The 16,338-nt window shown below is 31.8% G+C and overlaps 1 protein-coding gene across 1 annotated transcript in view; it reads left to right on the forward strand.

Moving 5' to 3' along the window:
- FMRFa (FMRFamide related propeptide) overlaps positions 1-11,830 on the forward strand; it is a 123,236-nt gene extending 111,406 nt beyond the window's left edge. Inside the window, exons 2-3 of the mRNA XM_089644549.1 lie at positions 8,485-8,696; positions 9,768-11,830. Coding sequence (XP_089500675.1) covers positions 8,485-8,696; positions 9,768-10,683 — 1,128 coding nt within the window. The 3' untranslated portion in view covers positions 10,684-11,830. The remainder of the gene's footprint in view (positions 1-8,484; positions 8,697-9,767) is intronic.
- Positions 11,831-16,338: the final 4,508 nt, after the last annotated feature.

The following is a 16,338-nucleotide window of genomic DNA, read 5'->3' on the forward strand; positions in this document are numbered from 1 at the left end:
TGTATAGTCTATTCTATAAGGTAAGATTTTACCTACAACTACCGTTTTGGTAAATATTCGGAATCGCTGGACACGGATTATACGAAATACCTTAATTACTATAAAAGGAATCTGAATCTGCATTTGGTAAATTTTTAGCTACGTAAAATGAAAATTCGCGATGACATAGCTGGAATGATTTCTGTCGATGACATTTTCATTTGTTGGTTTTCCTGATATGAGTGGCTAGAATTCAACCATTTACTGTATGCAAATACTAGGTAGGTACTATTTTGGCCAAACTCGAAAAATTAAATATTTGTATGTTACTTAAAAAGCATAAATTATTTATATTTAGGTATTATTATAATTATTATTTTATTTAACTGAACCTATAATAACTCATCCGAACCTAAACTGACCTATAATAACCTAACCTAACTTAAACTAATCTATATAATAATCTAACCTAGCCAAACCTAACCTATATCCTAACCGGTGACCGGATAACTCATCACAATGATAATTCATCACATCTTTAACAAGCTATATCCATTCATTGAAATTGATTAAACAAAAACTTTATTAACTTGGTTAAGTATGTTATTTTAGGTTAGGTTATGTTAAAAAAAATTTCATCGTTTCTAATGACTTTATATCACTTTTTAAAAGTGCGTTGAATTTTCACTGAGTTGAGTTATCATGGAATCAAAGAATTCAATGACTTAAGATAATGAGTCCACAGCAGTCAGCTAAAAGTTATTCCGATTAGAGGTTGTTGACTAATGTTATAATCAATTATTTTAGATTTCTGCGTTTCTAGCTACTGGTTCTGTGTTTAGTGTTTTATTTTGTTAGTTTGGCAGTGCAGACAGTACTTAACAAACACACGCGAATTTCACATCGATGTTCTTCCAAAACGGTGGGTTTCTTTAGCAGTTTCCTGAGCAGATTTTTGCGTACTAATTTAATATTAAATGGCACTATTTTCCATAATCTTAAATGCTGTTGTTTATTCTCATGAAGTTGAATAAAAGGTTTGTTTTTTATTCCCTATTAAAAATGGCAGTCGTAGGTAAAAATTTACCTTCTATAATATGCCATAATCAGATGGGGAGCAGCTTACAAGACTAGCCTGACCCACATAGAAATTATTCAAAACTCATAACCAACATATTTGTCTCAACTAAAACTCTTGAAGGTTAACTCTGGAATCATGAAATATTCAATGTATTTATATCACATAACTATCTATAAATATGTGATATATAAAATAAAAATACCATATATATTATAAATTAAACATTTTTCATGTTTCGCTAAATTTTAAGGTGCAGAAATAATATTTTTAATTTACACAAAGTAATGTGGTTAACTACCCCGTTGTCAACGGATTGCAGCAAAACATCATGGAGGCTTTGGTTACACACGGGTTATGAGTTACGCGATAATGAGGCGAGTCGATCTATTATTGACCATTACACACCGGTTATACACACGGGTTACACACACGGGTTACACATACGGGTTACACAATAATGAGAAGAGTCAATCTTTTGTTCGAAGGTTAGTGATTTATGTTATTTCCTGTCCGAAATTCTAGTCTGATTTAATAAATATTGAGTAGTTAGGAGTTAGATCTATCTTAAAATTTTTACTTGTTGTGTTATAGATATTGCAAACAGGCCAAAAATTAAATAATAGCAAAAGTTAAGATGAATTTAATATAGTTTAAAAAATAATTGTGTACATATCCATGTTTGTATTATATCGGTGAGTACCTAGTGCCTAGTGAAATGATGTTGAAATTTTTTTATTTAATTTGTTTCCTACTTAGCATAAATAACTCGTGGAATTGAAAAAATTGCTACTAAGGCATTCCTCCGTCATCCCCTATTAATTAAATTAAGCCTATAGAATAAATTTATTCTTGTTGCGTTGAACCACGAAGAAATTATTATTTGCAATTGTATTTTGGCAATTTACACTTTTCAACAGAAATGTAACTGTTGGATGCTTAGTAACACAAAGAACGCGATGGCCAAAAAACATTTCCTTGAATTTATTTGGCACCTAATTCTGAAGCAAGGACGTGCTTTGGCGAAGATTGTATTTGGTTGGAATCACCTTAGTGACCTTAGAACGGGGTACCCCAGTAAGGACACATTATCTTATATAAAAAATTGTTAAATAAAAAAAAAAAAAAAAAAATAAAAAAAATAATAATAATACATATTTATTTTTAAATAAAGGAATATCTTGTTTTATATGTAAACGCAAATAACAGAGAAAGGCATACGCTAAAGTAAATAGAATATTATCTTCTTATGATTAAATTAATTAATTCAACCCCATTCCTTTAAAAAACAACTTACTAAATGGATCCTTACACACTGAATACATTACAACTACAGTACCCATTCATTCTACACTCCATCAATTTAATCACCTTTTAGACAAAACATAATATATCCTTATTCCCTAACTTAGCAGTATAGTATGTACATAATTAATTAGTGTGATCTATTTACTAATAATTTCTCAAATTTTTCATCTTCTTATAATTCTCTAACTTCTCCATCCTCTTCTTGCAACCCAAACTAGCTATACATCATTTTTCTTATTAGTATTAATATTCTTTTTTATATTATAGTAATGTATAGATTCTATGTCCGCAAACTGTAAAATTCACCCGCCCTAACACAGGGTCATACCTAGCATGGAGGGTGAAATATCAATGATCACATGTGCTCTCTAAATCATGTATCAATAAAATAAATAAATGTTGAATTAATATCTTGAGATTTGTAACTTTCAAACTGTTTTTACCTTATTTGTCATTTTTTGCAAGTTTTGGTCGGTTTAGCATTTATATCTGGTTAAAGAATCCAATAATTCAATCATCAAATTAACTACAAACATTATTCAATACCTATACACAATTTTAGAGAATAAGTATTATAACAATTACCAATGTTTTTTTTTAAATGCTAGATAAAAAAGATTGTATGCGTATATTAAAGGTACAATATGTAATTATCAAATTTCAGGGAGATAATTTTCTTTTTGAATTGTTCATATTTCAAAGTTTCTGTTATTTAAGTTAACTCACTTTTGTAAAAATATATACTGGAAAGTTCACTTTGTACACTGATAGTAATTGGTCAGTTGCTTAAAATACGAATGTTGGAATTAAATAAATTGCTATAAATAAATGGCTCAGACGATCACTGAATAATTATATAATTTGGAAGATACTGGCGATGGCATCAATTGACTATTAAGTATTGCCACTAATACTTGTGTTCACTTTACATTCTGTCGGAAGTAGGAATATTTAAATATGTTGAACAGTCCAATTCGGTAATTTAATACAAATTATTTAGTTATCTGTGCGTGGCGAAGTCCTGTTATAACTCGACCATTTTGTACTTCGTCTTTCTGTAAATTTGCTTGTACTTTCCATTTACGTTTCAAAATTAAAGAATATTTTTTTTAAATGGATTATCTTATAATCCTTTTTACATCCTGAAGAAAGTTTGAAAAATAATTATCATTTAAATAGCGACGTTTCTTTAGACAAATTAATTAATTACATATCTTTATAAATGTTCTTCACCGATTGCTTAAAAATGTTGACACAACATTGCTTTCGAATACGCGTGTGTTTTTTATATACCTATAGTATACATATGTCTGTGACAGGTAAAAACATGTTTTTTTGTAAGCAGCGCCATCTGTTGGACAAACATATTTTTTTGAAAAACAGCGCCATCTGTTTGACGTAAAAGCAACACGCGCTAATATTTCTCTATCTGCATAATTAGACTGAGCTGCAGCAACACGTGGCGGGGGACAGCTGGTTCGTAATTAAAATGAACATAAAATATATGGTTTATTATGAAATGGATATTTAAAGACCGACACAAATCTTACGATCTCAGAGAAAATCTTCGTTATGGAAAATTAGAAACATCCTTTTTTTGGATATGAAGTCTTTGTACACAGAACTACTAACTAGTATAAAATCGTGGCTTTAGATTTTGGTTTTTGAGTAGTCCAGCGTAAATATTTTTGGCGAACAAAAACGAAGCACTTAAATTAAGGTATGTTTTGGGTCGATATTTCTTAGTTTTGTTGATGATGATTTAATATAAATTAATCTGATTACAATCTAATTTTTTTTAATCCATTGATGTGTAATTTGAGCATAGAACAGATTAATCAGACTATGTATGCTCCGGTTCTCAAAGGTTCAGTTCCCCATTAATTAAAATACCGGTAAAATAAACACGGCAGACATAAAAAGATACGCACAAACCCATTTACCAGGCTACTGAAAGTGAAGGGATTTTACCAAAACCTCTTAGATCACAAGGCTTGTACACTCATTCAAAGCAGCCTACTAACGTGTATGGGATTTTACACAAAAAATCATTTTAACTGTCGTTTTTTCAAATTATTCTTATTTTTTTGTTTATGTTTTTGAAGCTTTATTTAGATGTAAGCCAATTTTTTCATACATTTAGTAATTAAAAAATATATAAAATACAAAATAAAATAACAAATAAAATCATTAAAAATATTGGGAAAAAGAACTAAACACTATGTATAACAAAAGAAAAACAGTTTCCCCCGTTTAAGAAATAGAGTTTGAAAAATACACTTAACTCCTGTTAAGGTGACAATAATATTTGTGAGTGAATACAATTCATTTTTTAGTATACATACCACATATTTTACGGAAAGTGTTGAGGCTTCCTTTATGGCACTTGGTAGGTTATTATAAAGCTTTTGCCCTTTATAAAACACGCTGTTCTGTGTGCACAAAAGTTTAGTTTTAGGAAGCCTGAAGTCTCGGCAACTCCTCGTAGGATAATTGTGAACATTTTCATGGTACATAATATTAGTTTGCAGATATTTAGGGAGCATGTTATTTTTAAGCTTATAAATCATTGTTAACGTATTATATATTTTATGTTGTTTAGTTGTCATCATATAAAACATCCTAAAATGTTTGAATTAATTTTCAAAAATACATTTATTATTTTTAGGTTTCCATACAAGTTAGGAGGCTGATTTTATTTTATTTTTTATTTTATTTTATTTGTGTACAAAATTTTTACAACATTACAGATATTTTATCCAAACTAATTGTAAAAGTACCATTTTCACAGTGAGAATGTAGTGCCATATTTGATTCAGTGTCCCGACCTTGTGATCTAGGAGGTTTTGATTATAAACGAAAAAGATCCTAACCTAAAATGATAAATAATGATAAATAAGACATTTTAAGAGCGTGATCGTAAAAGATTATAGCAAATTCTGTTTCCAACTGATACGTAGCTAGTCAATTAACCAGAACGCCACTGTTAGTGTACCTGAGTTCACATGTTAATTATGAAGGCACCCGGCTGTGCCACTCGCTTCGGAGAGGAAACGGGCGCATCAAACCCGTACCGGGAGGGCATGTACATTGTACAACTTCATACTTCCTCTACACCACACAACACACGACAACATAACATAAGATAACGTAACACAAGACAACATGATACAAGACACAACACAGAATCCTGCTAAACCAGAGACGGATTCACTGCGCGGGGAGTGCAAACTATCAATAATTGTAACGTATGTTTACAATGGTTCCATGATAACTCAACACAGTGACTATTCAACACACCTTCAAAAAGTGATATAAAGTCATTAAAAACGATGAAAAAAATATAATTCAAACCTAACCTAACCTAACCTAACCTAACCTAACCTTAGCTAACCTAACCTAACCTAACCTACTTAACCCAGTTAATAAAGTTTTTTTTTTCGGAATAACTTTATTGAGTAAAACCTCAAATTGTAATATTTAATTATTGAAGACAATATTAGCGATTTCCAAACGAAAATCTGAAACAGAAAAAAAATAAAAATAAGATAGGTTTATCTAAAAAGACGCTGTCTAGATTGCATTTAGTTCGGGTTGAATCTTGCGATCATACATAAAGATAGTTGCCTAAATACATAAAAAATGAAGACAATGTTGGTAGATCTTATTCGAAGTATGATACAGTTAAAAGTGACCGAGGGGGATAGGGTCGCATTAGCTCAGTGGTAGAGCGGTGTCCCGGCAAGACAAGGGTCCTGGGTTTGAGTCCTGGGTTCGAGTCCTAGATGTGACCGTATCCTTTTCTGTTTCAGATTTTCGTTTAGAAATCGCTAATATTGTCTTCAATAATTAAATAAAGTTTTTTTTTCATCACTTTCCATGACTTTATATAACTTTTTAAAGATGTAATGAATTATAATTTTGATGATTTATCCGGTCACCGTTTACAATATTAATATTATATCCTGGCAAGGTGACCGGAAAACTCATAAAAATATCAATTAAACACACAAAAAGTTGTATAAAGTCATAAAAAGTGATGAAACAAAAGATTGGTTAAATATTTTACGTAGGTTAGATTAATATGCTAGTTTTATTTCATTGCTTTTAATGACTTCATATCACTTTATAAAGGTGTATTGAATTGTCATTGTGTTGAGTTATCATGGAACCAACTAGCACACACGAGGGAATTGAATCCACACCCTTATTATCATCGAGGTGCCCTAGGCCACTGCTACGTCGGTTTATTTTTACTATATTTCACGACAATCAGAAGGGTACGGGTTAAATTCCTGTCGGCGGCATTTAATTTTTTTTCGGAAGATTTTTCAAATTTATATTTGTGTTTCAACCTAATAATTATTATTTTTAATGAAAAACTAATGTTAACTAGACAAAGTTTATTATGCATAGCACAAAGGATAACATACTATTTTTAAGCAGTAATTATTTGCCTGTAAAAATACATGCCGCCGACGGGAATTAAAATCGTAAATAATAATTGGTTATCCTTGGTGCTTCGTGTAAAAATCTTGTCTTGTAAACATGAGTTCATCTTTAAAAAACAACATAGTTAATTTGATCGCCAGTTCGTATCTGGTCATTTAACTTATTAGCTAACAACAGGCACATAATATCTTGATGAGAATAATGAACATCGCGTAGAACCACCGCAAACTCTTTTAGCTTGTAATTTGCAACATTTAATGCAAATCGGCTGCATCGTTTATATGAGAGTTCTGTGAGAATTAGTTGACTACCATTCTACTGCACCTAACATCTTAATAACTTAACTAGTTGACATTTAACGTTAAGTTTTAATGACAGCAGTACGTGTTCAAATTAACATCAAAGGAAGTACATATAAGACAATAATTAGTACGTGTAAAGATTAACTTTAATTTGTTGTACTTCGTTTCGTAATGAATAGTTATAATTTATTACTATAACCACCGAATAGATGGACGATGGAAGTGTGTCCTGGAGTCTAGCACGATCAAATTGATAACTTCACAAAATCGGCTCGATAGGCTGAACTTCATACGATTTTATATCAAGATCCTTAGCACGGTTGCATTCGATAGCTGAACCGATATTGACACGAAATAAATTAGAAATCGTTTTACGATTTCAACACTGACGGATCTATATATGGATTGACATTCCTAAATGTGAAACCACTGCATACATTATGAATACCAAATAATATTTATTTATTTATTTTATTGATTTTTTGTGATATGTCACCCTCCATGCTAGGGATGAGCCTGTGTTATGGTGGGTGAACTTTATATGCTTTAGATAAATTGAAGGTTTTCCTATCATTTCGCTTGATTAGAATACAAATAAAAAAATTAACTAATCAATAAAAAATATAAATGTAAACTACTAAATAATATTTTTTTAATAGAAATGTATGAACGCGTAAAGGAAACAACTTTTTAAAAAATACAGTATTATTGCTAAGATTATCTGTGACAGTTTCAAGGGATTAACTTTTTCGCTTTCTTTTAAAAATATTTACAAAATAAATAAAAACCAGTTTTGTACTTGAAATCGAACGTTTCTAGACTCCGTTTGTCAAGCGATTTTAATGCTTATTACCTACAATATAAGGTATACCAAGAATATACACATTTTTGGCTTGTAGCTTCCTCTTAACAAATTTATTATCTCGATTTGCAACGGAATCATGAAGTAGTTCAGTCTATGTATAGTGATTACGATTTCTTTCAATTCTAAGAGCTTCGGTACTTCACCTCCATTCATTAATAAGCCAGTTATTTTGCATAACGAGTGACATTATTAAAAAAATACCCATTTGATTTGAATCATATTCTGACCATGCTCGCACACATCGCTAACAGGCCATAAATGACGAATTTTGTCAACATTGTATTGATACAGGGTTATATCGATCGACCGTGCAAGATATCCTGGTGTGCCTGATTAGATAATTTCTCTTCCTTCGGATGAAATCGATCAAATACCATCTTAACATCTTACTCTGGTTATGAAATTATTTTCCCCTTGTGTGGAGTTAATGTAAAAAAGTATCAGATTTGAAAATAAGTTATCCAGTAGTTCTAACAATAGAAATTGTTTGTTTGTTCCAGACCACCATGCGACTCTGCCTACTCCTTCTGGTGTCCCCCCTCGTGTTCTGCGTCAAGGAGCTGCCTGGCGAGGAGCTTCCCTCCAAGGACAACCCTCTGCTGGAAGAGGATCAGTCCTTCTCCGGGGAGGGGGAGGGAAGTCAGATGGTCAAGAGGTCCATCAGCGAGATCGCGGCCAGGAGAAGGAGCGCACTTGATAAAACTTTCATGAGGTTGGTATTATACCAGACACGATTCTTAATGTTATTATTATGTAAGAGGTGCATGGAAAATTTGAGATTCAATATTATCATCCCATCTTCTTCGGCTCGGGGACCCATCTTTCCAATCTTATTGCCTCTTCACGTAATAATGTAATTTAATGGAAAAGCATGTTTCTGAAAACGGTATTCCAATGACACTCGATGCCTATTCAAAAATGAGAATAACTAAGGACGGGTTGTTTCGGAGAATTTGAACAATTCATCAAATTTCAACGTTCAACGTTCGTTTTTCAAGTTCTGTGAAAAAAAATTTCAAGTTCTGTTTTTATTTCAGTTTTGTCAAGCAACTAGCCTACAATGATATAATAACAGAACTTGAATAGGACTTTCACAGAACCCAAAAATTAACGTTGAAATTTGATGAATTGTTCAAATTCTCCGAAACAACCCGTCCTTTGAAGGGTTGTTTTAGTAAATTTGAACAATTCTTCAAATTTGAAAGTTAATTTTCAAGTTTTGTGAAGGTCCTGCTATTATTTCAGTTCTGTCAAGTAACTGGCCTATAATGATATAATAACAGAATTTGAATAGGACATTCACAGAATTCGCAAATGAATGTTGAAATTTGATGAATTGTTCAATTTCTATGAAACAACTCACCCTTTTAATTTTAATCAATAACAATACCAGGGCTGAGCATTTCAAAAACTCGCTTTATTTAGATTACATGTAGATAGTAACAGATAAAAACAAAAATGAAAACAGAATGTAGATGGAAAAAGGCTATAGGTACTATAATATATTTTAAATTAATACTAATTTAACCTAAGTCTGCTCATAACTTTTGCATCTACTTGTATCTCTTACTTTTATATGTGTCAATAATGTCATTATTTATGGTATATTTATACCGTTGATATTAAATAAATAAATATTTGAAGGATGACAAGCAAACGTGATAGACACCATTTGTTTCCCACTTCGTATTACTGTCTGTTTTCCGTGTATTTAATTTGGCTCCTTCGGATTAATTGTATGTAACCGTTTTGGAACGATAAATAACAGGTTTTTTGTCAACAGATTTGGACGCTCCGATCCCGATATGCCAACGGAAGCCAGAGTAAAGATGAGCGGTGGAAATCTGATGCGATTCGGTCGCAGCAAACAATCAGGATTCATGCGCCTCGGCAGAGCCAAGAATTCAGACTTCATGAGGTTTGGCAGATCACCAGGAAATTTGATGAGATTCGGCAGAAGCAGCGGTAACCTAATACGATTTGGTAGGGCAAACAACAATCTGATGAGGTTTGGAAGAGCTAACAACAACCTGATGAGGTTCGGAAGAGGAGGCAACAATCTAATGAGGTTTGGACGTGCAAACAGCAACTTGATGCGTTTCGGAAGAGCCAATAACAATCTGATGAGATTCGGACGTGCAAACAATAATCTGATGAGATTCGGACGTGCGAACAACAATTTGATGAGGTTTGGACGATCTGACGAGGACTTTGCCAACTACGAAACTGACCCTAACTTTGAAGAATTTAACGAAGAAGAACAAATCCCTACAATTGCATCAGACACCTACGTCAGGGAAGAAAGGTCTGCCAAGGACCCCCCAGAACCTAAAGCAGTCAACTATGCCGACAGGAAGAATGACAACTTCATGAGGCTAGGACGATCCTTGTTGCAAAAGAACTACGAAGACGAAGAAGAAGACAACCAAGAAAGCGCTGAAATAAACGATAAAGAAGCCAATGAGAAACTAAAGATGTTCATCGATGAGAACTACATGCGTATGGGAGGAAACAATATGGGCAACCAAGACGGCGACGCTTTTGACGTTCTATTCCCAGAAGAATCTAGAAAGAAAAGATCTCTTGTGAAGAAAGCAGAACAAGGTATTGGGACTAATGCGGATTTGGATAACAAAGGTGATGTAAAAGGTGTCAGGCTCGTCCACTCCGAAGGAACCTTAAAATGCAACAATTCGTGAAACTCTGGACCCTTCCGCCGGTTGGAGTGCATCCTTCAATGGTCACTCGGCATTAACAAAATGTTATTTTCACTGAAGTCCTATATATCAAAGTATTTTTAATTACTATAAATTATTTATTTCAAAAATGGCGTGCTCCTCGTTACGATGAAAGTATTATTATGTCTTTGAAAATGTATAAATGACGTTATTTATAATATTAATATTCATAATCCTTAAATTCTTCGTGAATGGTTAGTTTTTAATTGCGCTGAAGTATTTTATTATTGATTACAATTAATTTTAATCTATAAATCTTTGTTTGAGGTATTTCCAACCCCATCATATTTGATGACCATCAAAATCAACGACCAGAACCTTATTGAATTTATGACTTTTAAACTGTTGATAATTGTTACAATGCGAATCATAATGTTCATTGTTCTGACTCCTGTAAATTGATGCTCTATAATGACACGAACTTCCACAAATATAGAGCTGGTAGACAGCAGGAAAGCCAGTAGCCCAATGGCCATCCAATGTCCTTATAAGAAGGCGGTAAGAATGTTTCTCTTTATTTTGTAGATCTCTACAATATCGGTAGTTCCTCAAATATTCACTAATGCCATCTATGTTTCACAGAGCTAACTAGAATCTGAATATAAATCACATTCATGTTGGTATGCTTGTCAGCTGATCACAAATTGATTAAAGGCTGAAACAGGCCGGAAATCAGCGTTTAACAGGGAGCGTTCAAATGCCAAAAAACTAAATGACGCTGACCGTTGATTTGATGGACATGGAATTTGAAATAAAATAAGCTTAATATTTAAATCGTCAAAAAAAATGAAATATCTACGCTTAAAAATACAATCCTTCTATTTTTCACAAACTATTTTCCAAAAAGATATTTTAAATTTCACTCACAAACAAATAATTATCATTGTAACTAGAATTATTTCATAATATTATATTTATATATTTTTTATATTTATTTTTCAATACTTGTAAGAACAAATTATTATGATATGTACATTATCTATTAGTGATATTTATGAAATAAATATTTTAATTTTATTTACAGGGCCTTATGTCATTTAGTATATATTTTCTACAAAATTATGACTCATTTAATTATATGTAAAATAATGTGCTCTTGGAATTAAAATCAGTATTATTAAAACCTCTAAAATATATTTTTTAAATATTAAAAACTCTTACACGTACATATTAATTATGTATTTACTCTTCTATGACTTATCATTATTTTATCACTAAACAAAATTGTACACACAATTCTTAAGAGGCATTTGCAAACACCTCTTCTGCACACTTAAATATATTTAAAACCAAACCTAATATCATTTAATCTAACGGCATTTTTATCATTATAAATACACTTTAATCAACAAATTTCTTGTTATATACTTGTTCGTAATAAGTGGATGAATCCGTTTTGAAATCATAAGGAAATTATAAAATTAAAAACAATTCTTTTTCAATATTTGCGTAACCTATCATTATTTTGAAATTTTTTGTTTACTGAAATCAAATGCGTTTCAATATTAACTGTGCAATTCCAATGATAAAAGCTTAAGCCATCAATGCCCAATTTCCAAAATAAACTCAATTAAAATATTCTTGGAAGGAGCTCAAGGGGGCATTTTAAATAGATTCTATCCGGAGATCAGAAAACAAAGGACTCGTTTCTTATACAGTTGTCACAATCCATTCTTGGCTAGATATAAATTGATTTCCTTAGACCCCGTAAACCCGTCACTTACTGCAACTCCCGCCGAGTTATTTCATTAAATATTTCATAAACTCACGTTGTTTATCGTTTCTCTTCTATTCTCTGCTTTCCTGGTAAAATGCCCCTCTACGGGGTACATAAATATCCTATCCCGTCGGTTATATATCCTCGTACTAAACTTATAGTGTCGTTTCGCCAAATTATGTCATGTTTTTCTTCTTTTTATCCTCTTCGTAACTGACCTTATATTATAAATCGTCAAACACGCCCTTACCTACAAAACCCTTCAAGAAGCCTAAAAAATAACACATTTTTTCAAATTATTAAAAATATATATTTAAATTAAATGCTATTTTTAAAGGTCTGCCAGGTAAAGATCTAAGCAATTTAAAAATTAATTTATGGAAAACGTCAAAACAAACACAAAGTACCGAATTAAATTTTTTAAGGCGAAATGAAGTTATACAAAATCACGTGTTTTTGATTTGAAATTTTGATCGCTTGTCGTCTTCTAACAAGGAGTGTTATTGTTAGCGGCCTTAATGATTTACTACATATTATTATTGTATGTAAAAGACATTTAAATTGAGATATAGTTATGTGTTAAAATACCTAAATAACTGTTTTTAAAGATGTGCTGTAAAAATTAAACAACTCTTCAATCGTTAGGAAGACAGTGGCATGTATTCTGAAGCAGTATTCATGTAAAACAGATTTAACCAACGTATAATTGTCGTCCTGATGAAGGAAGAGTTTTCCTGAAAATATTCTGAAACCAGTGAAGAGAAAATATATATACTGTGTTTTTATGGCGGCAAAATATCAACTTATCGTTTGCTTTCCTAATTCTGCCGATTAAATTCAACCAAAATAGTTTAAACTGATAAACGTGCAAAATTATTTACACCAGCGCTGTTATCTTAGTGAAATGGTCGGTAAATTGCTGAAACTTGGGCAAGAAGTGAATGAAGTAAAAACTCTCCGCGGAAAGAGAAAATTCTCCTTCGCCGTTATTTAAATTTCATTAATTTGATCACGGAAAAGTCTTTCTTTTTCATTTTCAATTTTATAATAATGTTATTTTTTATAGCGAGTCAAGTTTTCGAAAAGTTAACTTAATAATTTACGTTGGTTGTGGGTTGGAGGTAGGTTTTGAAGGGTAAAACGCAAGAGGATATTATGGTGTTAATGGATTTAATAACCTATTTAAGGGTTAAATTCATGAACATCTTCTTTCAAAGGGCTCATTACGCGGCAATCTTACAAGTTAATGGAGCATCGCACTAAATCTTTGTAGGGATAAGGGGAGAAAAGTGTATAACTTTCATGTTGTTTAACTGCCAGAAGCGAACTGACCTAGTAGGCTTTCATGTTGCTATGATTTTTTTCCAAATATCTTTGTTTCTTTAATTTGGGTCTTTTTCGAGTTTAGACGTATCATTTTTAATTCTGGTCATGTTTCAGAGTAGTCTATTCTCAAATTGTTTCATTTTCAAGACAGTGCCAATTTCAGACTAGTACATTTTCAAACCGGGTTTTTTTTCATATGTTCACATTCAGATCAGTAATTTTTCACGCTGGTTCGTTTTCACACTGATCCACTTTCAGGCTGGTTTATTCTCAGACTCTTTTACTATCAGAATAGTTGACTGAAAGGCCCAAGTCAAATAAAGTTCTAATGTTTTTAAGACATTGGTATTATTACAATGAAATTTCCCTACGAATATAAAATAATAAAAACATAGAATTATTTTACCCGAATTTTCATCACCATCTGAATTATTATTATTTTTTACTATAGGAGACGGTTGACGTAAGGTTCCCGTGAGCACTTAGGCCATAGGCCCATTGTGCTCTCTCCCATTTTACCTGACTCCTTTTACAGTAATCCGGTCCCTCTTATAAAGTTCACCAGGGTTGTCATTGGATATGTGGCTATGTCTTCTGGTTCTACAATGTGTCTTCCCAGGTATCTGAGCCTTGTTCCCAATAGAGTGGGACATTGGCACCAAAGGTGAATTGGAGTCTCTTCATCCTCTTCACATTTCCTGCATCTGTTGGTGTTTTCCACTACCAACAACACCATTGGAATTACAGCTATTTCTTTAATTCTACTGTCTAAAATATAGAAAAATTTAACTTTTCTTAAAAACAATTTTAGCCGATCATTTCATAATTGGAACACATTTAAAATAGCCATTAATCGAACTTAATACTTTAATACCTACTTCTCCCGGGCGTGCAATTATTAGATTTTTATAATACGAGACATACAACAAATGGAAAATGGGCTATTTCGAAACCTACTTGAATCTATTTCGAACCTTTTTGAACTTATTTTAATTGTCAGTTCGCTACTATAAAACCTTTAATTTGTATTATTTTATTTCACTACTACGTCACCATTTACATAATATTAACGTCAAACTTTATAATATTTGAATCTACACATGAATAATCACATCTACAAGAATTGTATTACCGGCCGGAAGCTGTGAAGACGAACATCCCAAAGTTAAAACACGTCGTAAAATAAGAAACACCCCCTACTGAAATAAAACCTGAATTATAGACAAGCTCCCGCAGAGGACATCCTGTACTTTTAGATTTTATTTGAGATTTATTGTCCTTTATACGTGGGTTTTTTCTTGCAACTCCATTCACTTATGTTCCATTATGTGTTACTTTTCTACACTATAATTCCAAAGAAATAAAAAATTTCTACATTAATGCGAAGAAAAAACATAAAAGTCTACATTTCAAAAACTCCATCACTAATTTGATTCAATAAAATTTTATTTGAATTTTCCTGAAGGTTTTTTAAATCTCAGAATTTAAAAAAACTATTAATTACCTACAAACATTATTTCTTTACTTCCTATTACAAACTTAAAAAATCTTTGCCAAATGCTTATTTGGCTGGTAAGAATTTGGCGTAGATTTAAAGTATATTATTTTACATCATTATCACTATTAATTACAATCAAATAATATCTTAACTGATTTTATAAATAATATATTTAACGAGTTAGATTTCTTTAGTTGTGTTCTTATTAAGATTTGTTTTATAAAATATTGTTCTATGTTTGAAATCATGTAATTTTTTTCATAAATAATAATAAAACATACGTAAGGTTTAATAATGGGAAAGAAAGTACTTATAATAAGGGGATAGCCAATAGCCATGTATTATATTTATATAAATTCTATATTTAACTGAAACACAGTATTAAAATGTTATTATTATAAACTGTACTTACCATTTCTTAAGTCACTGTACAATTAATAGAGTTTCAATGACAGTCTAGATATTATTAATGATAAATAAATGTATTGGGGCAATCAACACCTACCGATTTCTTTTATTACATTCCTTGTGTTTACACCATTTTATTTTTATCTATTCTCGTATTTACTTTTTACAGATGTTTACAGTTTACATAGACAATAAGTTCCAGTACCTACTATAGAAAATGCTCCTTGAGATTCTCAATGAGTACATTGTGGTTCCAACCATGGTGGCAGTAGTGTATATTAGGTTAGTAGCAGTTTAGTTGAGTTAAACATAAGTAAAATCACAGCTCCTTGAGATTCTCGATGAGGACATTGTGGTTCCCTCCATGGTGGCAGTAGTGTATATTAGGTTAGTAGCAGTTTAGTTGAGTTAAACATAAGTAAAAACACAGTACCGGTCCTCCTTGAGATTCTCAATGAGGACACTGTGGTTCCATCCATGGTGGCAGTAGTGTATATTAGGTTAGTAGCAGCAAAATATAAGTAAAAACACAGTACCAGTCCTCCTTGAGATTCTCAATGAGAACACTGGGATTTCATCCATGGTGTCAGTAGTGTATATTAGGTTAGTAGCAGTTTAGTTGAGCTAAACATAAGTTAAAACACAGTACTTGTCCTCCGTAAGATTC

The sequence above is a fragment of the Hesperophylax consimilis genome, chromosome 21, assembly GCF_061612785.1.
Source record: "Hesperophylax consimilis isolate HC1 chromosome 21, BYU_Hcon_1.0, whole genome shotgun sequence".
Classification (NCBI taxonomy): Eukaryota; Metazoa; Arthropoda; class Insecta; order Trichoptera; family Limnephilidae; genus Hesperophylax; species Hesperophylax consimilis.